This window comes from Peromyscus californicus, unplaced genomic scaffold (genome assembly GCF_007827085.1).
Source record: "Peromyscus californicus insignis strain IS unplaced genomic scaffold, ASM782708v3 Scaffold_18__1_contigs__length_77618521, whole genome shotgun sequence".
NCBI lineage: Eukaryota > Metazoa > Chordata > Mammalia > Rodentia > Cricetidae > Peromyscus > Peromyscus californicus.
The window spans coordinates 12,215,741-12,241,904 of NW_026294480.1; the positions used below are offsets into that span (position 1 = coordinate 12,215,741).

The window sequence follows — 26,164 nt, forward strand, 5'->3', positions numbered from 1 at the left end:
CAACATTTACAGCCTTAGCAAAATACTAGACTGTGATCTGAAAGTGTTCGGATGGTATCTGCCACACGGACATGCAGAGTCATCTGTAACCTGCTAATTTTTAATGTTACAAGGGTAAAGGAAGGAACAGCAACCACAGTCTCTGGAATGCTGGGAAAGCAGATGGGCAGGTATGAAAGTTTAGCTAACTCCAGAAAATGGAACCCAATCTGACAGAAATGCAGAACTCACTTTCCACTTCCCTTCCCCTCAGATTAGGAAGTGGGGAAGCATGGCCATGGGAGGCTGGCTGAAATCAGCTGTGAGCAGTTCATACACTGTCCTTCTGGATGGTTTGGGATTGTTTCCCTTAAGTTATCAGAGCATATTAGTCTCTGGGTAAGAAGAAATAGTGCCTCATGTGGCTGAGGGCACAGTTCTGGGGACTCCAGGCAGGGGACCTGCCTTTTCCTCAGCTCACAGAAAGCAGTTGAGACCCACAGACAGGAAACCAGAGCAGCTTCTCATTGACCTAAGAAAGACCTGGTGTTCTGAAGGTTTCAGACTCCCTAAGAAGCAGTCTCAGCAATGAGACTCACACATGTGACATCTTAGCCCTGTGTTCACAGTCACAGCTTCTAGGCAGCTGTCAGTACCCTACTTAGACACATGAACATACAACCAGGGGTCCCTAGACTTTGGTAATGGCCTCAAAGTCAAAACAAAAAGAAAATTAAGACAATGTAGGAAGAAGAAAAAAAAATAAAACAACAAAAACCCTTTCTATCTCACTGACATTCTCAGAGAGCTGGGGGAAGAGATGGTACCCATGGATCAAGAACAGAATGGAAATGATCTAGAAGACAATCATGCAACAAGAAAGAGCCAAGGATTAGGAGGATGAGCATAGAAATGAAAAGGGTATTAGATGAACACGGAGTCAGAAGTCAGCCACAAAGACAGGGCTGAAGAATAAAGGGAGAGTGAGACTAGATTGTGTGTGTGTGTGTGTGTGTGTGTGTGTGTGTGTGTGTGTGTGTGTGTGTATTAAAACGAGTCTAGTGCCGGGCGGTGGTGGCGCACGCCTTTAATCCCAGCACTCGGGAGGCAGAGCCAGGCGGATCTCTGTGAGTTCGAGGCCAGCCTGGGCTACCAAGTGAGTTCCAGGAAAGGCGCAAAGCTACACAGAGAAACCCTGTCTCGAAAAACCAAAAAAAAAAAAAAAAAAACAAACAAAACAAACAAACAAAAAAAACGAGTCTAGTATTCTGATACCAGAAGCTCCAGAAAGAGGGCAGAGCGAACCTTTCAGAGCTGGGAGAGGAATTTCAGGATGGAGAGAAACCACCTTTGGGAGGCAGAGAGCCAGCAGGGCACATGAGCATCAGCGCTGGGCACATGAGCATCAGCGCTGGGCACATGAGCATCAGCGCTGGGCACATGAGCATCAGCGCTGGGCACATGAGCATCAGCGCTGGGCCCATCAGCATCAGCGCTGGGCCCATCAGCATCAGCGCTGGGCCCATCAGCATCAGCGCTGGGCACAGAGCATCAGCGCTGGGCACAGAGCAGACAAAGCTCACAGCGCCGGGAGCCAGAAGACCTGCAGGGACAGGTTTCAAGGGAAGGTGATTTCTCTCCTAGAACTCCCAACCAAACTGTGACTTAGCGAGTCTTGAAAGAAAGACCACTTCCCTACTCAAGACCTCACAACAGTCACCTTCTGTATTAGCTACTTGTCTTAGCTCCGGCAAAACACCTTAAGAGCACCTTCAGGGCACCTTATCTTAGTTCTGTTGGAGAGGTAGACCATTACTGTGGGGGAGGCATGAGGGTAGGAGTGGGAGGCAGCTGATCGCATGGCAGGAAGCAGAGAGAGATGAATGTTCATGCTCAGCTTGCTTTCTCCTTTGCAGTTCATCCAGGGACCCCTCAGCCTATGGGATGACACCACACACATTTAGGGTGGGTCTTGTTGCCTCAACTAATGATGTGGAAAATCCCTCACAGGCAGGTGCAGAGGTTTGTCTTCAGGGATGATTCTAGATTCTGCTAGGTTGACAGTGTTAACTATCACACCTTTCAGACACACATCTCCAGCATGTTCTTAGGGAATTGTCTGTTAAATCAGGGGAGTCAGGGAAAGAAAGAGGAAAAACAGAGAAGATCGGGGAAACTGCCAGGTGAACAGGTCATCCAGTTACACTGCCAGTGAGACATAAGAAACCTGTCCAGTCAGAATGCATTGCAAGAGATATACAGAGAGAGAATGTGGAACTAAACAAAGGTTAAGAACACAGCTAATAAAAATGATAAGACAATTATTAACTGTTTAAGATTTAGGAGTTGGCTATTATAATTCATCAAAAGAATTTCCTGTAGTATAGGTCAACACAGTTGCAATCCACCCGAAGGATACGTGGGGTTGGATTGGGGGCATGCCTTTAGGAGCAGGGGAGGGGACAGAGATGGAAAGAGAATGGATGGGCAGTGGGCTAAGCCTAATAGAATCAACTTTACATTTTATGCTGATTTAATTTAGAAATGTAATGATAGAACTTGGGAGGATAATGTTCAAACCATGCCATTTCCATCAAATATTTACTTCCTTTTCCTAAAATACAAGCAAGTCTTGTCTAAAATAAAACTGAATACATTAGAAAATGAGTTGCAGTCATGTGAAAACAGAACACAGAAATCTTAGAACAGGACATCATCATTTACACTTGGGTAACTTAAGTCTCATGGAATTAGGCTGGCCACAGTGACACATTAAGTGTAAATTATCTGTAAATGTTTTCCCTACATGTGATGGGTTCCCCCCCCCCTACTCCGTTCATCAGCATCTGGGAGCATATTCAATTGGTTTACAGCAGCAGGTGTGCTACCCTTAATCAGAGGGAAGGATTCACACCCATTCCCACTCCCTCAGATATAGCAACTTGGAGCTTGGGGACTTTATTACCTGAGTACCATGGAAAGTGGCCTGCCACCTTTCCCCAGTGCTGGCTCAAATAGTGTGACATCACTCATGCCTACAGCCCAGGCACAGCAGTAATTTCAAGTAACAACGTGCGAACAGCACGGAGTATGGTGCTGGAGACAATTTATCTCCCGATCTATATCACACCCCACAAACAGATGAAAGATCCCTCTTTCAGGGCTGTTTTATGGTGGGCCCTAAATATTTTCCACAGCAGTAAAGCTATAAACCACCCCTCCAGTCTGCCATGGATCTGTGCATTGGATTTTTCCTAAATGAGCCATTCTGTTTCCTTAGCGGGTAGAATGTGACACAGAGGCCATATTCTGCTCAAAACTCAGGCTTCCCAGAGAATCATTAGTGCGCTTTGTTCTGCAGCGAGAGATGATCTGAACAGGAGACGGTGCCTCAAACACAAGTTGCAATCTCTGTGGGTTTTGCAAAATCATTGTAAAGTAGCTTCTAAGTCACAACACAGCAAAGCAAAGGAGGGTGTTATTGCATGTCAGAAGTGTGGTGGGAGCACGCTTATGCAGCAAGTGGCTAATTCCTCCCTCTGGCCTTCCCACGTGGATGATGCTCCCTTGAAGCCTTTCCTGTCTTGTAGGAAGTGATCTGCTCTCTAGGGGGAGGGCAGTTAATAAGGGGGCAGATAGGGAGCATGCCCCTGGTGTTGTCAACCACACACACACACACATGCAGGGTCTAGCTCTTTGTCTTTTAGGAAGATTGAAATCAAAAGCTACTGCTCCACCCAGCAGAAGGCCATCAAAGGGCAGGAGCCCTACATTTGGGAGGCCTTTTTCTCCCTTTCCATGAAGTCTCTGAAGGCAGAAACTTCAGGCTTCTAGTAAAGAAAAACGGTATGTTGCCTTTCAGTCTTCCACAAGAGAACACTTGCTGCACTCTCCAGAAAAGGACATGCAAACCACGTAGGAGCAGAAGGACACTTGCTAAAAGCTACGACGCCTACATGAAGGCCATGTCCTAGCATGATAATTGGAGCCAGTGTTTGAAAAAACAAGACTGGGGAGCTCCCTCTGCAAGGGGTATTTTAGGAATACTACTGAGTTCACCTAGTGTAGTCTTAACTCAGAACATGTCCTCCTGGTTGACCATGACATGCTGTGTTCTTCAAATATTTGCAGAGAGGCCAGTGACATTGACTTTTCCAAACCAGAATGAAAACCTAACAAACTACTGACGATAGGCATGATTTGTGCCCTGGAGTGGCTGCGGGGTGGATTTTCTGCTGCAGAACTTGCTGTCCATGTCATCTCATTAGGAAGGAGCCTTCAAAATAGAGCAGCCCAACTGGTGCCCAGATCTTGAGTTTTCTATTTATTGTCCAACCAAAGGACCCAGAGCTCCTTAGGGAAATGACCCAGTCTAGGACCAGAGCTAGGAATATGCAAGACTATCACCATCCAGGAAGTGCTAGGAAGTAAGGAAGTACCCAGAAAGCAGAACAATAGTAGGACATGCCAAGTGGACATTAGAGCCACTGGATTTCCCAACAGCCAAGACGGACTAGGAGCAACACAATCAAACAGCCTTGATACAACCCCAAGTACAAAATGAGCATCCCAAAGCCCATGCTGACAGAAACAGACAAATAGGGGAGAGAGCACACCTTCCGGTCGGCCTATTCGTGTGGGCTGACCAAGGACAAATCCTGTCAAAGCACACAGAAAGGGAGAGAACCGCCAAACAGCATTCCTGGGTCATGTGATCAAAGTCAAGGTCAACAATGGTGAAGTTTCGTTTATAGGATTTGAGAAGCCAGCTGTTCCCCATTGGCACTTCAATTCAGAACACACAAAGCTTCTGTGGGGTAAGAGAGAGGTGCATCCATTGTTGGTTGTCCTGAGCCCTCTGCTCTACAGACAGTGTTGCACAGTGATCTGGCTTTTGAATTTCCTTAAACTGATGGTTCTACATTTCAGGAATTCACAAAGTTTTCTCCATGGCCTAATAACTAGAATTAGCAGTCAAGGAGAAATTCTGATCTCCTGAAGTTAGAAAGAAGTAAAATGCATACAGCTGTCCTGAATTAAAATGCCTGGTCCAGGGCATCATTGTTATTTAGAGCATTTACTAGAAAGAACAGATGTGCAACTGGGTTGAACTCCCCCACTGGGAGGCCAGTGCTTAAAGACACAGATCAGGAGTTCAGCTCAGTAATGAGGTGTTAGCAGTAACTAGTACCGAGTCCCAGCCGCCCGGGGTGAATTCCAGCCACTGTTTCTTTGTATTTTGCTTCCAGGCGAAAATGCCTCAGCACCTTCATTTTCTAGATGGGATGGTACCCGCCCTTATAGGACTGCTGTGAGCACCACCCTCCTTAGAGGACCTGTGTGCTGAGTTGGGATTGGTTCATACTGACATAAAGGTTTAACCCAGAAAGGCAGTCAACGCCGGCTTCCTTCAGTGAGAAAGTCGGGCTGTGGACGCAGTGCTTCCGTGTGTGGCTGGATACCCTTAGTTCATCCCTGTCTGCTTCTACTGATCCAAGTGGCTTCCTGGGACTCCAACAAACATCACTAGTGGATCCCACTCATTTAGATACGTTGGGGTCAGGACTGACTTCATTTCCATGTTTGTATTTGCCCACAGTTTCCCCAGAAATATTGATGAGAAAGGGTGGTAGAATTTGGCTAGGCAGTTAAGGGTAAAAAGACCCCCAAAGAAAAGTGGCCACTTTCTTTCTTAGCCTCCTAGCTGGAGCCCAGAGATGCCAGAAAAGGAAGGTCAAAGCCAAAAATGTCCTTGGTTCTGTCGCGGCCAGAGGCTTTGAGAAGCCAGTAAGGGGTCGGCTGTTTCCCTGAAGGAGCACTCTTGCCAGGAAGACACACTCAGGCCACAGCCACGGCTGCAAGGAACTGGACTGACAACCCTTCCCTTCCCTTCCCCTCCATCAGTGAAGCATTATGACTCCACAGCTGTGTGGCTAAGGGCCCGCCCCTCCCTGGGACCCTCCGGTACAGCTGTCTTCTTCCTCTCTTAAGCCCCCTCAAGTAAAGTAATTCTTCCTGAAATCACCCCCTGTGGCCTGTGAATTTCATTGCTCAGATTCACAAGACAAGAAGCCAGGGTAGCTCTGGTGGCCACTGAGCTTCCAGGATCCTCACCCCTCAAACTATACACAACAAAAGCTAAGAGATGCTCCCTCTAGTTCAAAGACACCCTGGTATCCCCCACTTCCCCACCAACCAGAAACAGTTTTTAAATAAAACAGATCCCTGTTTATATCTTTGCAGAAAAATGGGTCTTCGTGTATATTTTGTCAGGGACACGAGAAGTCATGTTTGGGAGGGAGGAGGCGTCCAAAGGAAGCCAAGGGCTCAGTTTCAGCAGCCAATGTCTTGTGTGCACATCTCAGATCTGAAGTAGAAAGCCATGACGTCTTGCCAGCGTGGAAATGTCTAGTAACAGTAGCGTGCGAAAGTAACGGGTAGGACTGCCTCATGGGGATGAGCACCGTGGAAGGACAGGGGGCAAGGCTGGAGTGACTACCACATCCCAGGGAACTGCTAAGCATCTGCAGAAGGGCAACTTCATGAAAAATCACAAGAGACAGCACCTGAAAAGGACAGCGGGAGGTGGCGGCTTTGGGACAGGTACTCCACCCGGAAGGAGAAGGACACAGGTGGGGAACCCTGGGAGGAAGGATGACTGACAGCAGCCTACAGTGTGGAGAGGTAGGGACTTCTGTAAGGTCAGGCTGGCCAAGTGTCGGCCCGCTGAATACAGCAGCCGGTCATACGCATCCCGGAAACATCTTGGGTTTCTGTGCTGGAGAGCTGAAAAAAGCATAGGATAAGAAGACGCTGACGTTGCACCTGATAGTCTCCATCTGGCCTGCTGGCCATCACAGGTATTCCACATCTGTCATGAATAACTGGTGAAGACGTGGATGCTACCATTTCCTTTTCAAGCATATTCATGGTAAAAAAAATAATAATAATAAAATAAAAATAAGCATCTTCGGATGGAGTTTTATAATCCCTGTTTTTCTATAGAGTAAGAAGATGAAAACCATTCCTCTGACTGAGGTTTGATGAGACAGTCAAAAGCACGTGTCTTGGAGACATCCCTGAGTCACACAGTAGTACTACATGGAGGAAAGACTAATGTCTAACATGTCTAACAGCAGGGGGCGCCATGCACCAAGCACAGAGAGGGTACTGGGTGCCACACACCTGCCCGCTCCACAGGCTGTTATCTACAGCACGTTTGATTCCAGTTCTTACCAGAGCTGAAGGATGTCCAGAAAGTTCCACACTTTAGCTTCAGCGTAGCTTTTCCTTGCTGACTTAACAATCAACTCAGAATTTGAGGCTTAGGGGGAGGGGCATGGTGCACACAGACTCAGTTCAGCCGAACAAGAGTTCTATCGTTGGGGGTATGGTGCAACCATGGGAATGTACCTCTCTGTAGCAGCACAGTGGACAAGATGGTAACTTTAGATTATGTGTCGTTTACTACACTTAAGACGTTTTCTTAGGGGCTGGGGAAATGGATCAGTGGGTAGAGCTCCTGCTGTGTGAGCCTGGGGACCAGAGTTAGATAACAGGCACCCACCTATAGATGGGGATGCCTGTTGGCTACCTGGAATCTCAACACTTGGGAGGCAAAGACAGGGGATCTCTGGTAAAAACTGCCTGACTAGACTGGCTGGAACTGGCCAGCTCTAGCCCAGCAGGAGATACTGCCTCAAAAAATAAAGTAGCCCATGGTGGTGGCACATGACTAATCCCAGCACTCAGGAGGCAGAGGCCGTGAGTGGATCTTTGTGAGTTTGAGGCCAGCCTGGACTACAAAGTAAGTTCCAGGACAACCAGGGCTACATAATGAAATCTAATCTCAAAAACAACAAAGAAAGAAAGAAACACAAAACCTTTGGAGTTGGAGAGTTGGCTCAACAGTTAACGCACCAGCTCCCCTTTCAGAGGAGCCAAGTTCAATTCCCAACACCCACCTGGGTGCTCTAAACCACCTGTAAGTCCAGTGCCAAGGGATGCAATGCCCTCTTCTGTCCTCTGAGGGCACTGCATGCATGGGGTGCCCAGGCAAATACTAATACACATAATATTAAAATAAAAATTATCTAAAAACTAAGTAGAGAGCAATCGAGCAAGACATTTGACATCAACTCCATGTGAACACACACACATACACACGTATCTGCATACACCTGTGCCCCCACACATACAAACACACAGAGTACATATACGTAAATGCCATCAAATTTAGAGAAAAAGGAAAAAAAGTTCAAAAAATTAAAACTGTCTCGTAACAGCATAGCAATCTTGACGTCTGTTTTTTCATAGCACATGTGGATATTCACCGTCTATTATGAAGAGGGCTTGGGGACCCATTTTAATTATTTAACATTTTCTGAATCTCTCCCACAAATCAATCTCCTAAATCTGCTAGGGGTGTGGAATTAAAAAGCCAGACCCTGTCAGCTTCCAGAGAGAAGCGTGGAGGGGAGGGAAGGGAAACGGTTTGGTGGGAACAAACTCTGCTCAGTTACCTCTCCCCATCCAATGCTGGACCGGCGCCACTATCACACCCTGTGACGGGGACTCAGCCCCCCACCCCGCCCCTTTCCAGGATGCCCTAAGGCACTGGAAAGAACCCCATCCTGTGCCTTGGTATGAGAGAGCTGCAACCTCTGTTCATTTACCTTCTGCCCCATCATTCCTGCCCCTGTGCACAAGGGAGTCATTTTCTTCAGCAGGATAATGGGAACAATGAGGCAGCGGTCTCCGCCTCACGGTGCGGGGGAGGGGCGGACAGCTGAAACAAAGGCTGACACAGGCAGCCTTTGTTCTAGACAAAGGGTCAGCATGGTACCAAGGCTGGGACAGGCCCCAGCATCGCCCAGGACAGCTGAGTGACAGCTGTGCAGTGGGGCAGTTTAGCAACCAAGAGGTAAGACCGGGTCATGCCTAGGAGCTCCACGGCTAATCTGGACCAAGAGGCCACCAAAAACACAACCACGGGAAGGGAGTGGTTTCGAATCTTTCACAGCTTGGGTGTGGCCATTGTCTAGTCAGGAACAATGGGATGCTACCAGAGAGGAGGTGGTCCTGATGTGACCAGCATATAGACGACTCTACCTATTGAGCCCAAGACAGAAGACAAAATGGGGAGTCAGGCAGCTCCTGAATTATGGTCAATAGCTCTGAGACGGGGACACTGAAGACAGGAGATGCTGCTGTGCAGACCCTGATCCCAGCTTCTGACTCCTAACCTGGGCATTTTGGTCCCTGTGCCTCTCTATCTACCCGTGGTGTGTGACTCAGGCGCACAGGCAGACCTCAGGAGCAGGTGGCTGCCTGGCTCTCCTAGGGAATCAGATACTGTGGATATCAACATGGAGGTGACCTTGCTACCTTTCAAAGGTGGAGGCCAATTGGGGGTGCAGAGGCAGAGCTCCTATATCTTTTTTTTTTTGGTTTTTCAAGACAGGGTTTCTCTATATAGCTTTGCGCCTTTCCTGGAACTCACTTGGTAGCCCAGGCTGGCCTCGAACTCACAGAGATTCACCTGGCTCTGCCTCACGAGTGCTGGGATTAAAGGCGTGAGCCACCACCGCCCGGCGCTCCTACATCTTTGAATCCACTGAGCCCACCGGTATGAGGTCACACTGAGCCTATCAATCAGCACTGGAGGTAATCTGTGACTCACGAGAAGGATGCATGTGTCAAAGGAAGATCTGACAGAGCAGATCCCGTTGCTCTGAAGCCTGAAATTCTAAGGCTTTTGGACTAAGATTTTCAGAGTACCAAACGCCCTCCTCCTCAGTTCTGGGTGGCCTCTGCTGCGATGGCACTCATGTGCCTTCTGGCATTGGGGCTTGAGAGACCAGCTGGCTGTGGAGTGAGTTCAGGTTTGGATTGGCAAAAAGACCCAAGAAGGGCCTCAGGAGGTGCGTGGCTGCCCCCTTCTCCCCAGAGGCTACACTATCTGCTCTCTTTAAACTGTTCAGGCTGTGGCAGTGTGCACCAGACCAGGGCACAGAACAGACTTAAAGCCGGAAAAGGTGTACAGACAGCATGAGAGGATCTGAAGGCCAGACGGGAGGGATTCGGAGCATTCTGTGATAACATTCAGAGGCTCAGATCATGCCGTCAACTTGCTGAAAAACTCCCAAGTGACAGCGACTTCTGGAGATGGCTGGAGCCCACTAGGATCCCAAAGGAGGATTCCACGAGGGGCCAGTTCTGGACTGCCAAAATAATATGGCTGCCTGGATTTACTGGGCTCAGGCTTATTCTGGTGCCCCATGGCTAATTCATAAACACTTGCGGTCGGTCTTAAGTTAACGAAAACTCTAAGTCAAAGATGACTTGGCCAGGTCAGACCTGATTTATAGTTTGTGTTTCATTTTCTCAGAAGAGCTACAAGGAAAAATAAAAGAAAATGTCATGGGCTAATAGGGAAATAGGCTTTTGCACATTCTCCTGGTATTTACGTGGTCCTCAAGACAGTCCTCTGTGACATCCTGAACAACATGCTGTAAGAAATATCAAATATGAATCTGATATTTTATTGTATTGAATACTATAAAATTTGTGTTTAGGACAAGAAATTCAGTTACTTTTAAATCCCATGCTTTAAGACTTTTACGCAAATGTCTGACCCTCCTCACCCAATAATCCCACTGCTTTACTCTAGGAAGCTGATGGTTTGGAGCAGTGACCCATTTCCTGTTCCTCCTTCATTTCCTGTGCACCAATTCTTTCCAAACCAGCCAAGTGAATACGATTGTGAGGTGTCGTGTCGTCCCCCCCCCCCCCCCCCCCCCCCCCCCCCCCCCCCCCCCCCCCCCCCCGCAGCCAATGGAGGAAAAGGCTCAGCCAGCCCCTGAGTTAGATAGAAACCAGGCGCACTTCCTGCCCTGGTGTGTGTTTGCTCTTCCCCAGCTCAAGATGGAGTTTGCCTCGTCCAGACTCTGCAATTGGAGTGGTCATCTCTTCCTTTGCGACCCTGAGCTTATTTCCAACAATACCACGTCTGTTACCTTCTTTCCTTTCATAAGAGCTCCTTTTTATTCTCCAGGGACACACCCCGGGAACCTTGGGGGATGTGTAAAACCATACTTAGTACCAAACCCTACATACACCGATTTTTCCTGTGCCTATATACCTAACACAGAGTTCAACTTATAAATAAAAAAGTAGGCGATTAACAACTAATAAACACGATAGTCTGGCCTATTGCAACAACACAAGCTGTTGTGTCATGGTGTCCTGACGATACTTATGTCAGGGTGGCCTCTCTCAAAATACCTCACTGTACTGTGCTCACCCCTCCTGTGATGCTGTGGGAGAGTACCAGTGTGGTAAGATCAGTGGAGGGGAACGACACAGGCCTGTGACACAGACCTACAATAATTCAAGAATATGACATGTACAAAATCACTGCGATGTGATCTGCCAAGAGCATTCAACCTCACACGTGACTTGGCCACTACTAAGTGATCGTCTAGCATGGCCACACATTGCTACAATCAAATGCTAGAGAGATCGCACTCAACGGGAGGAAAGGCTTATTTTGGCCACCGCTCCAGAGGTTTCAGTCTATCACAGCTGGGGAGGGGTGGCAGGAAGAGCAACTCCCATCACAGGGGCCAGGAAGCTGAGAGAAGGCCCGTATGCACCGGAGATTTCCCCCTTTCATTCCACCTGGGGTCCCAGCCCATGTCACGGTGCTGCCTAGATTCAGGACAGGTCTTCCTCCCTCCCTTCCCCTCTGGAGAAATGCTCTCAGACACACCCAGAGGTGTGTGGTAATAATCACCCAGGTGTTTCTCAAGCTACTGAAGCTGACAAGGTTAACCCTGGCAGTGACTAACATGCCTGTAACGCATGCAGAGTGGCAGCACCGCACAAAGGGTAGATTCACGTCCTAGGCAGGAATGAACAAGACGGCATGGGATTTCATTATGCTACTCAGAATCGTAGTTAAAAACTCTCTGGAACTTTCCATATCATATTTTGGGGCTGTGGTTGACCACAGGTAGCTGAAACCGCAGAAGGAAAATCTGTGGGTAAGGAGAGATGACTGTATTTTATTTTTCTCTAAAGTACCCATTAGTACCTGTAGTTGGAGGTATACGGACCACCCAGAGGTAATATATAGCCCCTAATCCCCACAACTACTGAATATACTTTCTCTGGTAACAGGTGTGATTAAATGAAGGATTTTGAAATGAGGTCATCCTGGTGGATCCTACATGCTTCAATGTCTTGCTGAGGGTCCATGCCTTCTTCAGAGATATCAGTTAAGATCCCCTTCTACACAGAGAGAGGCTCTGGCAGCTTTCAGTGACTGGCAAGCAGATTTTCTTGTCACTTATCACATATGCTATTTTTTAGTCCGGTGGTTCTTTGGGGGCTCAGAAGGGATGACAAGATCCCCAAGAACAATTTCATGGCACTATTCAGAGCTCTTTATTGGGTCTGGACTAGTGGCCCATCTGATCCAGAGCCCTTAGAACAGAAGGCATGGAACAAAGCCTGGGGGAGCGTCCCTCTCCAGCCTGGATTCCAAGAGTGGCTGCACTCGGTCATGCTGAGGCCCTGGCAGAGCAAGCCAGCACCCCTCTGCTGACCCAAGAGGGGGCTGATTCTTTCAGATTGTTCCTGAACCAAATCATCTCTCACTTCAGCAAACGTTTCCAGCGGCAACTTAGCATTTGGACCAGGCACTCTGGGTCTTTATTGGGCTGGTTTTATCCTAAGCTTATTTGGTAGATTTTTGAGATAATTTTTTTTTTTTTTATCTTTTTGAAGTCTCATATAATCCGGGCTGGCCTTGAACTCATTATATAACCAAGGATGATGACCTGAACTTCTGACCCTCTCTGTTTCCACCTGTGGAGTGCTGGATTATAGGCATATGTCACTGTACCCAGTGCTGGAGATCAAAGCTAGAGCTTTGTGTGGCTAGGCAAGCATCTTATCAAGTAGCCACACCTCCAGCCCTGTATTTTGAGGTAAGTTTCTATGTAGAACAGGCTGGCTTTAAGCTCACGGAGATCAGTATGTCTCTGCACCACCATGCCCAGCAAGATAATATTCCAAAGAATTGAGATACTTTCCTTTTTGCTGGGTCCCCACCTGCTCCATGCAAGGCAATCCATCTGTTTCAGGCTCTCAAGGGGAGGAGAAAAGCCCTCACAGGAAGAACCTCTAACCTGAAAGCCTTGAAAGCCAGGTGTCACATCCTCGAGTCTCTCTGACATTTCTTGGGGGTTGTCAGTCAGTGGGGTTGGACCCAGACACATTGGAGCCGAGAGCTGCTTCGTAAACACCACTCCCATCAGTGTCCCCGGATGGGTTTGGTTTCTGTATTTAAGCGGATTTAGTAAAACCCATTTTTCTCATGGCCACAGAGCATCTTCAGGCATGCTTCCTGATAGTAAGCTAATTATCTTCCCGCTTCCTTGCCCTGTGACAAGCCAAATGGATCCTGGTCCGGCCACTTCTCTCTAGGACTTTTCTGGTCTCTAATGGTAAATTGAGCATGGAACAGAGCCTGTGCAGTGGGACTTGGTAGGTAGTGCCATATCTCAGTGGGTGATGTATAGGAATGTAATCCCCATTGGGGGGTGTTAAGCGGGTGGATATATAATCTGACCGGTGTTTCAGGTGGGGCCTCAACGAGGTGATCACCGTTAGAGTGGACTCTGGTTGGGGAAAGACCAGACCCAAGCTTAATAAATATTTGAGGACCTCAACCACAGAATCTGAAGTTCACAATCACAGGAAAGACTTCCAAAACCCAGAAGAGTGGGTGAGGGCTCCAGGGTTTGGGGCTCCTCACTCTCCTGTTTTGAGTGTCCCCATACCTCTGCCATTCTGCCCATCTTTATTATTATTATTATTATTACTATTATTATTATTTTGGTTTTTCGAGACAGGGTTTCTCTGTGTAGCTTTGCTCCTTTCCTGGAACTGACTCGGTAGCCCAGGCTGGCCTCAAACTCACAGAGATCCGCCTGGCTCTGCCTCCCAAGTGCTGGGATTAAAGGCATGCGCCACCACTGCCTGGCTCCATTCTGCCCATCTTTCTGTGGCAACCTCCTGTCTTTTTTCTGACTAGCTGAGCCCTCCCCCCTCTGCCTGCCACACCCTCTCCATCTGTCTCTCCATCTTTCCTTTCTATGATCCTTGCTTTTTGCTTCTCTGACTTTCGTGGGATCTAGCATTCAGGGGGTGTTGGGATGGCTGGGTAAGTTGTTCACTGCACAAAAGTGCCCCCCTGGCTCCACTTGCCAAGGTCCCTCTGGACCAGTGCCTGCTCCTACTGTGTACAAAGGGGCTTGGGAAGGCCTCCAAGGCAGTCAAGCCAGTGTTTTGCAGAGATTTCTTTCCACTTCTCCTGGGACAGAGGGGCCCCGTTCTTGGCACCCGCTCCCCAAAACTAAAGCACTAGGGAATCGGAGAGGAGAAATACCAGTGCTCTTCAAAGGCTATTTGTGAAGTCAGCCGGAAGCCGGTCAACTGTGAGCAGCCGAAGCTGTTAGGGCTCCCCTGTTTACCACAAACTGTTACAAGTGTCAGAAAGAGTTCAAAGGAAAAGGGATCCCCCAAACAAGTTTTGGGTTCATGAGTAAATGCAGTAAATTTCGCAGCCTGATTTCTTGGCTTTCATGGAGCTGACCTGGGTCCTAGACACCTATGGTCTGTCACCTTTTGGGGATACTTATTCCCTACCAACACTACTATTGGGGAGACATGTGCCACTCTGGTCAGAGTTTTTACTTCAGCCCCAAATCTAGAGTCCAGCAGGAACGACGATGCACTTTGTGGTCATGCACGTGGCAGGGATTTCCAGCTCAGGTAGCCATTTCCTCCCTCAGCAAGGGAAGTCTTCCTTATTGCCTACTCCGCACCTTCCTCTCCTCATGCTCATAACATCATCTATCCAGACAAACAGACTCCTAGGGCATGCTAGCTGTCACAGGACCTAATAGACACAAAAGTAAAAGCAGCCGTGGCTCTATAGAAAGGCTCTGGTGGCAGAGTGGCCACTGCATGGACAGTCACCTGTTCTTTGAGGCTGGCTTCTCGTCCGGATCACAGCCTCTCCTGGGTGGCTACAATACAGCATTCCCAGAAGGCAAGCCATCCTTTGATGCTGTTCAAGTCTATTTTTGTCCTCTTTCCCTTAGATTGTAGATAGCTAGCCCCGGTCTACTCCCCTCTTGCTCTTAAGGACTTACTTCTCCAACACTCTACTCATTGGAACGGGATCCTTTAGCTCCACTAAAGATCCCGAACCTTTCCCTTGTCTCACTGGATCTGGCGGTTTCCAGACCAGACAGTTCTGGAAACTGTGATCCGAAGGGTGAGCAGCAAGACGCTAATGAGCCGCCACAGCAAATGTTGCTTTTCTGATTTACATTCCCCCTGAATAACATCTTCATAGAGAGCAGGAGCCAGAGATAAGGTGTGACAACTGCTTGGTTGACTCATGGGTTATCATGGATGGGTTATGTGGCCTAGGGACCAACCACATCGCAGACCTGCCTTGTGTATGTCAGAGACTTAAGGGTACCAGTAGATGTGCAAGAATTAATGTGTCATGTGATATCAAAAGGTACACACACACACACACACACACACACACACACACACACACACACACACACACACATAGAGCTAAAGGTTCAGTATAGAAAAACCCAATTTTACATTTTCTATGTGCTTTTTAGGGACAATTCCTCTGGCCAAGATGTTGGATCAACAGGCTGAACTATTATACGGACAGCTGAGCTACAAATTCAAATACTGTAGCTTTTCAGGTTGAAGAAACAATTTCATCTGGAGACTTGGGGAGGTTAATGGGACAGAGTTCCAGGTGGTTGAGCTCTGGCAGGTCCTATTGCTGGGCATGTGGACGGATCACTATCCTAAGTTGTTTCTTTTTCTGAAAATTAAAGGTTTTAACTGTTCATCTCCAAATCTTCTAACAAGGGCTTCCGTGGCCATTTCTAAGGTAGACTCGTACTAAGCCAGTTCTTCCTGCACGTTTTCTTGATCTGACATTAAAATAAGAAACCAACATTTGCCTGGGAGATGCAAGTATTTTTCCAAACCCTGTCATTATTTTAAACTTGCTGAAGATCAAATTTGCAGAGGTTCAAATTATTGGCTACAAATCACAGTGGGAAAGGCTGTCCTCACACCCAGTGTGGCCATGTTCTCCTTCACTCAACTCCAGCTACAAGAAGGTATGTCCACGTGAGAGAAGACAGGCTGGGAACTCTGGCAGCTGAGCCAATGACAGCCCTCCCCCCCCCCCCCCCCCAACGACAGCCCTGAACCGTCAGCTCTCCCAGCAGATGAGGCTGTCCCAGGACCTGGCTTCAAGTCAGCTTTGGACTCCAAGTCATTTAACAGTCTCCAAAAGTTGAGGCCTGTTCCTGGAACAGAAACTTCTCTGGTTTTTTCCTAAAATACCCCTTTGAGCAGTTTCAAAGTTATTCCGTGTTTTGCTAACATTTTAGGGAACTATGGAAAAACTGGTACACCATAGGAAGAAAGAAAAAAAATGCCAACAGGGGGACAGGTCGCCTGGGGTCACTGGTCCACTCCAAGCGCAGACGTGATCAGAAATTCCCTCCTAGCTAGGAGCCTTGGGGTCAGTGTGTGTCACCCATCTCACAGGGACAGGTGGCTGGAGGGGGGGGAGTGTTAGTGGTGCTGGGTGCTGAGGACATGACGGTATGACTCAGTGGTCCCAGAGGCTTTGTGAGCATATGCCCTGGCTTGTCCCTGCCACACACTATCCAGGTGCTGGACCAGAGAGAGAGCTGTAGGTTTTGAGTGGCCGCTGGAGGCTTGAAACACATTTAGGGCTTGCTTTTCAAGGATGATCAACACTCCTCATCAAGCTAAATGGTTCTTAGGACTATGGTGAAGGTGGCAGTTACTGTCTTCCCCATCTCAGGAAGATACTCCAGCCCTTTGCCTCTGTACTGGTGGTTAATGATGACTGCGCAGTCATTATATAGTATGTATAGATCGAAATGAAGTTCTGTAGGATTTTAGGAGTAGCATAGCCGCAGCAATAAAGGAAAACCGAGCTAAGTTCAAAGGAGCCGTATTCTTTAATCCCTTAGCAATCACATGGCACAGCTACCATGTAAATTGGTTTGCTCTTCCCTGCCTTTAGTAAATGTTTAAACTATCAATCTTAAATTGCATAGTATGTCTTTTGGCTTTTACAGCCTGAGCCCTTTCCCTCATATTTTCTGAATATTATTTTCCACATGGCAACTTGTTAAAGCTGGGATGTGTTGTTTGCTTAAGAACGTGCACCCAGCTCCTAGGAGGCAGAGGCAGGCAAATCGCAGTGAATTCTAGGCCAGCCTGGTCTACATAGTGAGTTCCAGGCCAGTCATGGTTACAGAGTGAGACTCCGCTTAAAAAAAGAAAGTGTACCCAGACACCAGTGGCTCAGTGGTGTTCTCTCTTATTCACAGCCCTGTCTTCTGAATTCATGCAGAGGTTTTGGAACTCAGGAGAGGCCCCCAGAATATGGCCAAATTAGTCAGTTATATCGGTACAATGTAATTAGGAAAGGAATTTCTACTAGAGAAAATAAAATACTACTAGTTAAGTTTGGGAAAGGGCAGTGGTGTTTACAAAGTTGACTGGAAGTTTAAAAGATGAATTGGAAATTATGTAGCAAGAGAAGAATACTGGGATAGGGGTATAGCTCCAAGACAGGGAGCTCACCTAGCATACGCAGTGCCCTACATTCAATTCCTAGAAACAGGCAATGCCTGCAAACTAAGTGGATGGCTATGCCAGCTATCTGTAATCCTGGCACTTGGGAGATGGATGCAGGGGATCCCTTGGGGCAAGCTGGTTAGCCACACTAGTTGAATCATCATGTTGAGGCTAAATGAGAAATAAGTAAGGAAGATAGAAAGAGGTCCAGGAAGAGGATATTCATATACACATACACACAAAAAAAATAGACAAGAGTATTATTCAACTTAAAGCTGCCTTTCTTGATCATGTCTGTGGGCCTCGGAAGCAATGGAAATACTTTTATTCCTAGAGCCCATGGTCTTGAACAACAATCCGTCATTAACTAAGATGGCCAAGTATCACAGCATGGTATACACGATTCTTTCTTCGAAGATGGCATTTTCCCTCTCTGTGAACAGAGCCGCTCACACTGAGAAAGAGGGAGAGCATGCACTGTCCCCACATCCCCACTCTCCCCTTACCGTCAGCGACAGCGCCATGCAGACAAAGGTGAACTTTTTGATGTGGGCTGAGGTGACCGTGTTGCTTGTGTTCGCCAGTTTATTGCTGGGGTTATTCTGGGAAGAGAGAACGGCAGTGATGACAAGGCTGGCTTATCCTTGGCTGGGCCCCCAGGTCACAGAAAGCACCTTCTTTTATTTGACGGGCCTCAAGGATGGATTTCAAGTGACAGCTTGGAAGATGGCTGTCACATCGGGTCTCTGAAGCAGCTGTCAGGTTCCTGCCCAGAAACATTAACCAGAGGCAACTCTGGGCTCATTCAGTCCTCTGCCCTTGGCACCAGGCTGCCAGCTCACCCCGAAGGGCCTTGGCTCTGAAGCCTGCTTCCTGACTCATGCGTCCCCTTTTGGCTTCAGCAGATCTTGTGCCTGGCCACCTGGGTTGGTGTCTCCTTAAATGCCATAGCTCCCTGACCTCTGGGGTCCTCTCCTCCCTACCAAAGGGATAAAACTTTCCCTGAGCACTTAAAGGCCTGCCCGGGACCCCAGACACACCTTCCCACCGATATTTCTCCCCCTGCATCCCAAACAGGACTCCTTGCTCTCCTCCTACATCCACACATCTATCTTTCCTCCCTTTGCTGGATCTCCTGGTTTTCAAAATACCCCTCTCCTGAAGGCCCATCCCCTTCCCAGACCATCTGCTGGGGGAAGCCTCTGTAACCTTTGACTTAGAGACAGTTTCTTGGCCTCACTCCTGACGACAATGGAGCTGTTTGGGTAGACAATGTGTCCGCACATTTTCAGACCCCTGTGCACCCCTGAGATTAAATACTGCATATCTTGCCCACTCTCTGGCCCAGAAGCAGTTTGTACTCTTCCTTAAACAGAACAGGATCTCAAAGAGCATTGGCTACCCTGAATTGTAAGCAAATCCTGTAAGCAGGTAGTTCATAAATCCTCTCACAGGTCACCAGGAAGTACAGGGGGAGGAGGCCTGCTGAGGCTGTCCCAGCCCACCGCCAAGCATGCTCCCAATGAACGTGAGGATCTGGCCTCCCCCCAAGGAAATCAGGGAAGAACCCTGCTCCATTCTAGATCACCTTAGCTCCAGAGCTGACAGACAAAAGCTATCCATGACACCTGGCTCCACATCGGCTTAAGGGGGCTGGGGAGGGAGGTACACGGTGGAAATCAGGCAACCTCATCCAAACACACTTAGCCTATGCTGATGGCCGGTGTGAGGACTCTGGCAGGGCATTGTAAGAAAGCACATACATATCTCTGCAGATGTGGTTGAAATGAGCTGGCACACCAGCATTAGAGAAATAGTTCCATTTTACTTGCCTGGTGAACTCTTTGATAGATACCAACCAAAAAAAACCTGAGAATTTGCACACGTGTTTTATATTAGTTAGAAGCACTACAGTTTTCAAGCTCTTCTAGAACCCACAGAGAGGTCAAAGACTACAACAGTCAGACAGGGAACCCTGGGAGCCCACTCAGACAGAGGGGTCTAAGATATTGGTGGCCAGATGGCATTCCCAAATACGGCTTGGGATTACTCACTGGAATGTGTGGGAACAATGGGTGAGGCTTGAAAAGGATCCCAAGTAACTCCAGTTTCTGGCCAGAGGTAGGCTTATTAAAGGAAAATTTTCAAAGCTTCTAACCTCTGTGATTAAGAGCAAAACAATGTTTTTCTTGGGTGCTCCTGCTGAAGACAGAGAGTGTGGTACTGTTGAAGTTTTATTATTATAAGGCAGCCGAAACCAGTTTCAGATGGGACAGTCCCAGGCAAGAGCTCACCCATTTCAGTGCCTGCCCTTGTCTTTAAGTTGCATTATATAATCTCATTAACCAAAGGGAGAATTGGAATTTAGCAAAGACTGACATCTGTGTTTGTTTTCTAGGACTTACTGCACACGTTCCTTGAAATGAAAGCAGTGATTCTATCTGTAGGTTGCATTAACTCACTAAACAGAAGGTCCCTCTCTTAAAGCGACCCAGACCTCACACTGTCTCAGGTGTCTATAGGAATCAACTAAAAATACTACCTAGGAGAAACTCTTCATGCTGCTGCTGCACCCAGATGTCTGTCACTGGTGGTGGGCAGGAACCAACAGACTCCTAAGGGAGGGCTACAGCAGCACTGGCCTGCATAAGACCGCTAGCTGGTCGTCTCATGCGAGGATCCCTGGAGGGACCCCTGCAGTTGAGAGGGGAGTCAGGCTTTCTGATGAGTATGTGTACCCAGGAAAAGAAGGGGAACGGAAATGGAGGAACAGCAGGAGGCTGGGCAGTATGGAAGAATGCTGTCATGGAGGTGAGAACAGTGTGTGTGTGTGTGTGTGTGTGTGTGTGTGTGTGTGTGTGTGTGTGTGTGTGTGTAGGGTGGTAGACTAATGGTGGTCTTTGTCTAGACTTGGGGAATGCCCTGGGCTTAGAGTGTGATGTGGAGTGGAAGGAGTTGGGTACCTTTCTTGGAACCTATATATTCTACAAGTCTGGCCTTCCTAAAAGACAATCAAAGGAGATCTTTCAGAGCTGGTAGTGTGAGTAAAATGGAACAGTTTCAAAACCTCTGGCCTGGCCTTGTTTGCATGACTCCACGGGCCTTTTGTGCCCACAGGAAGTTGGAGTGAGAGCTAGGGGAGGATGAGGAAGCAGGTGAAGTACAGTTAGGAACCAGAGCTCAGCGGACCATTTTGACCTGCTGAAGACATTGGCCCTGGACTTTTCTCCCTGTACTCACTGGGCTCTTACTTGGATAACAGAAAATAGAGGTAGCAATGACTCTCAGCTACTGCCAGGGAAACATCAAGGCAAAACACATAACAAGTGGCAGGCTATTTGTTCCTCTTCCATTTTTTCTCTTAGAACGTTACACACCACTATATATAAATAGTATGCCTTGCTAGCTATTTGCTTCAGAGCAAAAGGCTGTAAGTTTAAACAAGAGAAGTATAGTGAGAAAGACATTTACTAAATGGCAAGCAGGACAGTTCCCACCAAGCCAAAGATGAGGTCAAAAGGGTTAGATGCCTCCCTTGGAGGGGCCAGCCATCGCGGAGGGTAGAGCTGCTAACCACTGAGGTTTTTGGTTGAGCTGGAAAAGTGGGGTATGGAGCTGGAGACATGGCTTCCAGCACCCACACTGGGTGGCTCACAATCACCTGTAACTCCCAACTCCAGGGGATCTGATGTCCTCTAGCCTCTGAGGTCACCTGCCTGCATCTGGTGCACATAAACTCATATAGCACATACATATACACAAATAAATATACCTTGAGAGAAAACCCCAAACAAACAGGAAACAAGTCTTGCTACATGGACACTGTCTGTGCCTACCCCCCTACCGCAGAAAGACAGCCATGAGCCTAGGAGCTCAAGCCCCAGCCTCACACGCCCACAGCTTGGACATCTAGTACAGGATCCACAAGGTATGACATGGACTAACCAACAATAAGCCACAGGAACAAAGCCCGAAGAACTTGATTGGGGTGGGGATTATTTATTTCCTCCTTGAAAATACTCAAGAGGAATAATGTGACCACAGGAATACCAACTGGAAAAACATTACAGAATCTGCAGCAAGATAAGCCTCACTCTCCTCTGCTAGTCTCAGAGGAAAACGCCCAGTGTTTGTCCTCGGAGACCCCTGTCCATCAAGTGGCAATGTTATGAAGTGTGTGTCTGACACCAGGCCATCGAGGTCTCACCTTGTCAAAAGCAGGATAGACAGCACGGATTTCTGTCAACCAGCCATATGGCATGTGACCCACGGGGTAGGTAGCTGTCAGAATTGCCACTGCCTGCAAGAGAGGAATGGACAGTGTTAGCGTGGGCATCAGCAGGAAGTCCTCCAGGGTTTGCCAGGCCAGGGGACGAGGCAAGTGGCACATCTGCCCAGGTAGTCACTAGCCACAAGATGGTTTGAAACAGAGTAGAGATGATACCAGGGAAGTGTTTCCCATGAACTGAATGAAGATCAGGCCAGATCCCTTGCTTAAAACGCCAACATTTCAATCCAGTTTCCTCAGACTCCGGATTCTTGGCTTTTTCCACTGGGGCCTAACCAAGCTCCCGAGTCAATCACAACCTCATGTGGTGTTTTGCATGTGTGCATCGTATGCAAGTGTATGTTCACACATGTGTGGTATATGTGTGGCGTGTGCGCGTGTGTCGGCCAGGTTGACACTGGGTGTCTTCTTCAGTTGCTCTCCACCTTACATATTGAGGGAGGGTTTCTCACTGGGACCTAGAGCTCATTCATCTGGCTTGCCAGCTTGCTCAGAGGATCCCACACTTCTGCTTCCCGTGCTCTGGATCACAGGCAGACGCTGGTGATCTGGACTCTGGTCCACACTATTCCCTACACCAGGAGCAGAGTCTTGGGTTGGCTCCCCTTCTCCTCCTCCATGCTGTTCTTCCAAGTGGTGGACCTGTTTGTCAGTGACTTCATGCCACTGTCTTTCAAACTCAACACGTGTCAGGCTGCTCTGTCCTTGTGGCCCAACTCAGAATTTTAATTCAGTACCATCAATAAATATCCCATCCAGGAAAGGCTACGGACAGGTTTCCATGAAAAGACTTTTTGTTTCTTGCATGAATGAAAAGGAGAAAAATGAAAATTTGGCATCTAGGGCCACACTCTGGCGGTCAGTGTCTTAACTCACTGGTGAAAGAGGAAGTCAGGCTTCATTTGTTTTAACAGACCGAGCAACTGTGCCCAGCACACAAGGACATGATGCAGTCCACAGCTATGGGGGGAAACTTGGTGTGGTGTGGTGTGGCGTGGCATAACGTAAAAGTACATCGTGATTAGGCACACCTAGATCCAAACCTCCCTGTCACTCCTGTGTGAGGTGGGAACCCTCCCTCTGTTGGACTCCCATCTCTGTTTCTCCACAGGAATGGCCCTGGTAATATTAATCACTCAGGCCTGGTGGGGAATGACTGAAATGCACACAAATGTTCGAGACATAAGCACACAATATGTAATAACCATTGGCTCTGTTTCCCTTGGGTTGAGCTTCTGTGCCGGAGCTGGCAATTTGGAAATGCCTAATACAAAATCTGTCCTCTTTTGTTTTGTTTATGGGGAGGTGGAATTCTAGCACATAAGCGAGGGGGGTTTCATACACTGCACTTGGAAAGTCAGTATTTGACTGAGAAGGCTACAGCGCTACAGCAGCCACCCAAGATGACGGCTGGGCCTCAGATACCAACATCCAGGAACAAACGGGGGCCAGAGAAAGCACTCTGCTCTGGATTTATAGGCATCTTCTCCGGGCCAACAGGAGCTCTTCCCAGGCCATGGAAACTGGCAGGGTGCTCTGGGCTGGGGAGCTGCTGACGGCGCAGTCAAGGCCAGGTATAAACAGGAGGCCTTAATGAGAAGTCACCAGCCTTCCTAAAGGACCAGCGGTGCCAGCAACAGAATTAATTCTCCAGAAGGCAATGGAGGAGGAAACAAATGAAGTCACTCTGTTTGTTCATCCCCAGCTCGAAAGAAGGAACGGATGAGTCAACCCCTGCTGTGGCATGGCAGCCAGTTTCCAGATCCATTTCTGGAGTTTTGAGTGAACACACACAGGAGACCCCATCGGGAGGAGGGCTGATTACCAAAGCGCCCATAGGTGTCGTGTGTATGACACTGGGACAGAGTAGGCGAGGCCAGGCCGGGTCACCACAGGCCTCCGGGCACTGCTAGAGCTCCTACAAGGCATGTCCCATCATCCTTTGCAACAACAGTGAAGAAGCCGCACAATGACACCACAGAGAAATGGAAGGGCCGTGGGAAGGAGATCAGAAAGCTAGAACGGTCTCACTATCCCAGCTTCCAGCAGGTTCTGTCCGTGTCATTCTCTCCGATGCCTCAGCTCCTCATGTGGTAAGCGAGAAGGATGAAGTCGATGTTTTCTTCCATAGTCATAGAAATGTAAAATTTCACAGGTCACCCAATCATGGCTTCCTTTGTCACCGTGTCACATGATTTAATATTTTAGAATTGCTTGAGCTCTGGAGGTGAAGTGGAAATAGATTTGAACCACTTCTATCCCTCAACGTGTGCCCACGTGCCCACCGAGTGCCCTACCTCTGTGGCAGCAGAGCTGCCGCCCAGGTCCCGGGACACGAAGAGATTGACGATGGGCCGACTGATTCGCTGTGTGGCCAGGATCAGAGCCAGAGGCCACCAGAAACTCAGCATCTTTCTTATGGTGGCATCGCCCTGTGTGGAGAAACGGAGGTCAAAGCTCATTCGGTTCCAGAAGCAGAACAGAAAACAGCTTCAAATCAAAGCTTGGCCTTCTTAGGCCAATCAACAGCTACTTCATTATGCTTAACAATAACATACAGAAAAGCCTCTGTAGACATGCCAAGTTGAATTAAAATGAAGTGTACAGTCTTATTAGAAATTAATTCAGACAGCTGGCAAGCTACTGAGAAATCAAAGCACACACTGGAGCTCGATGCATCCCAACCACTGTTTTCCATATGCGGAACCATACAAGGTGGAGCCCAGCTCCAGGACCTGAGAAGCAGGTTTGAAATGAGTCTCTGTTTATGTCATCACAGTGACTGGCAAGAAGCCATGTCAGTAGGAGGTAACTCTGAGAAATAGAAAGCTATTATAATCTACTTTGGAATCAGTCAATATATATAAATGTGTCTAATGAATGCAGGACTATTTAGCTCAGCTACAGAGACTCCCGCCTTCAAAGCCTTCATAGGAGTCACACACCCTGTGCAGAGCCATAAGTGAAACAAAAGCACAGTAAAGGACCAGCCATATCTTAAGACATCTATGGCCAAGGTGTGTGCTATCTTTCAAGTGTGGCTTCTGTTACACAATTTTGGTTTTGTTTCTTAAGAGGGTAAGTGTTACATCATGGAATCATCTCAGGCATTTTGATTTCTTTCCCTCTGCTGGAGGCTGAACATTGAGAGAGAGGAGAGAGAGATTGGTCCTATCAAAGATAATTGTGGCAGCCAAGTGGTGGAAATAACTAGGTAGGATGTCAAGGATAGCTTGACCTAGGATGAGGTACGTGATCAACACAATTACTGTTGTGACATGATGAAAGCATTGTATGGTTAAGCTGGGGACTGGGGGTGGAGTGTGGTCAGGGTTAGACATGATCATTCCTAATGTGATGCCTAATGTACGTGAGTAGAAGCCAGCATGCACATAAACCCAATACTGTTCATAACTTGTGATGAGCAGAATGCTTGGCCTCTTGTGAAAGGTTGGCTGTTCTACTCTAGACTTGATTCTATTTTGTGTATGTGGTTTTTCAAGACAGGGCTTCTCTGTGTAGTTTTGGTGCCTGTCCTGGATTTCACTCTGTAGACCAGGCTGGCCTCCTCGAGCTCACAGAGATCGGCCTGGCTCTGCCTCCTGAGTGCTGGGATTAAAGGCGTGCGTCACCACCGCCTGCCCTGACTTGATTCTTAATTGACTTTAAAGGTCCGGGACACACCCGAACTTCTCCATGGAGGCTTCCTAGACCACATGACCCAAACTGGAGGCCTTCGGGTTCTCTGCAGCGCAGATGCTGTTTTGGACTCATCTAGTTTTTGTTTTGTTTTCTAATTGTTGCTTCGGTGTTGGTCTTCCCTGCCTAGTAAGTTATAAAACTTGTTGAAACTAGAGGCCATATCTCAAGATTTCCCGTCACACTATGGTACCTAGAGCTCTGCCGAGTCCCTAGGAGGTGCCACACTGGCTGGTGTGGAGAAAATAAACAGAGCCTGGGCCTGTGCTATGATGTTAAAAACAATATAACATGAATACAAAGGTTCCATGAATCCTGAAACTTTCTGGACCGAAAAGGAGGTTACCAAGGAGTACAAGGAGGTATGAGTGCTGTGTTGCCCATGACTTGACATGACACCCTGTCTCCTCCTTTGGTGAGAAGGAGGCTGGATGGTCACTTCTAAGATCATTTTCA

General features: G+C 48.0%; 1 protein-coding gene across 1 annotated transcript in view; it reads right to left on the bottom strand.

The window, feature by feature from the left end:
- The window catches only part of Ankh (ANKH inorganic pyrophosphate transport regulator), a 139,131-nt gene that overhangs the window by 7,952 nt on the left and 105,015 nt on the right, over positions 1-26,164 (bottom strand). The window contains exons 6-8 of the mRNA XM_052743047.1: positions 24,307-24,441; positions 21,929-22,021; positions 18,228-18,323 (exon numbers count right to left, since the gene is read on the bottom strand). Of these exons, the coding sequence (XP_052599007.1) occupies positions 18,228-18,323; positions 21,929-22,021; positions 24,307-24,441 (324 nt within the window). The remainder of the gene's footprint in view (positions 1-18,227; positions 18,324-21,928; positions 22,022-24,306; positions 24,442-26,164) is intronic.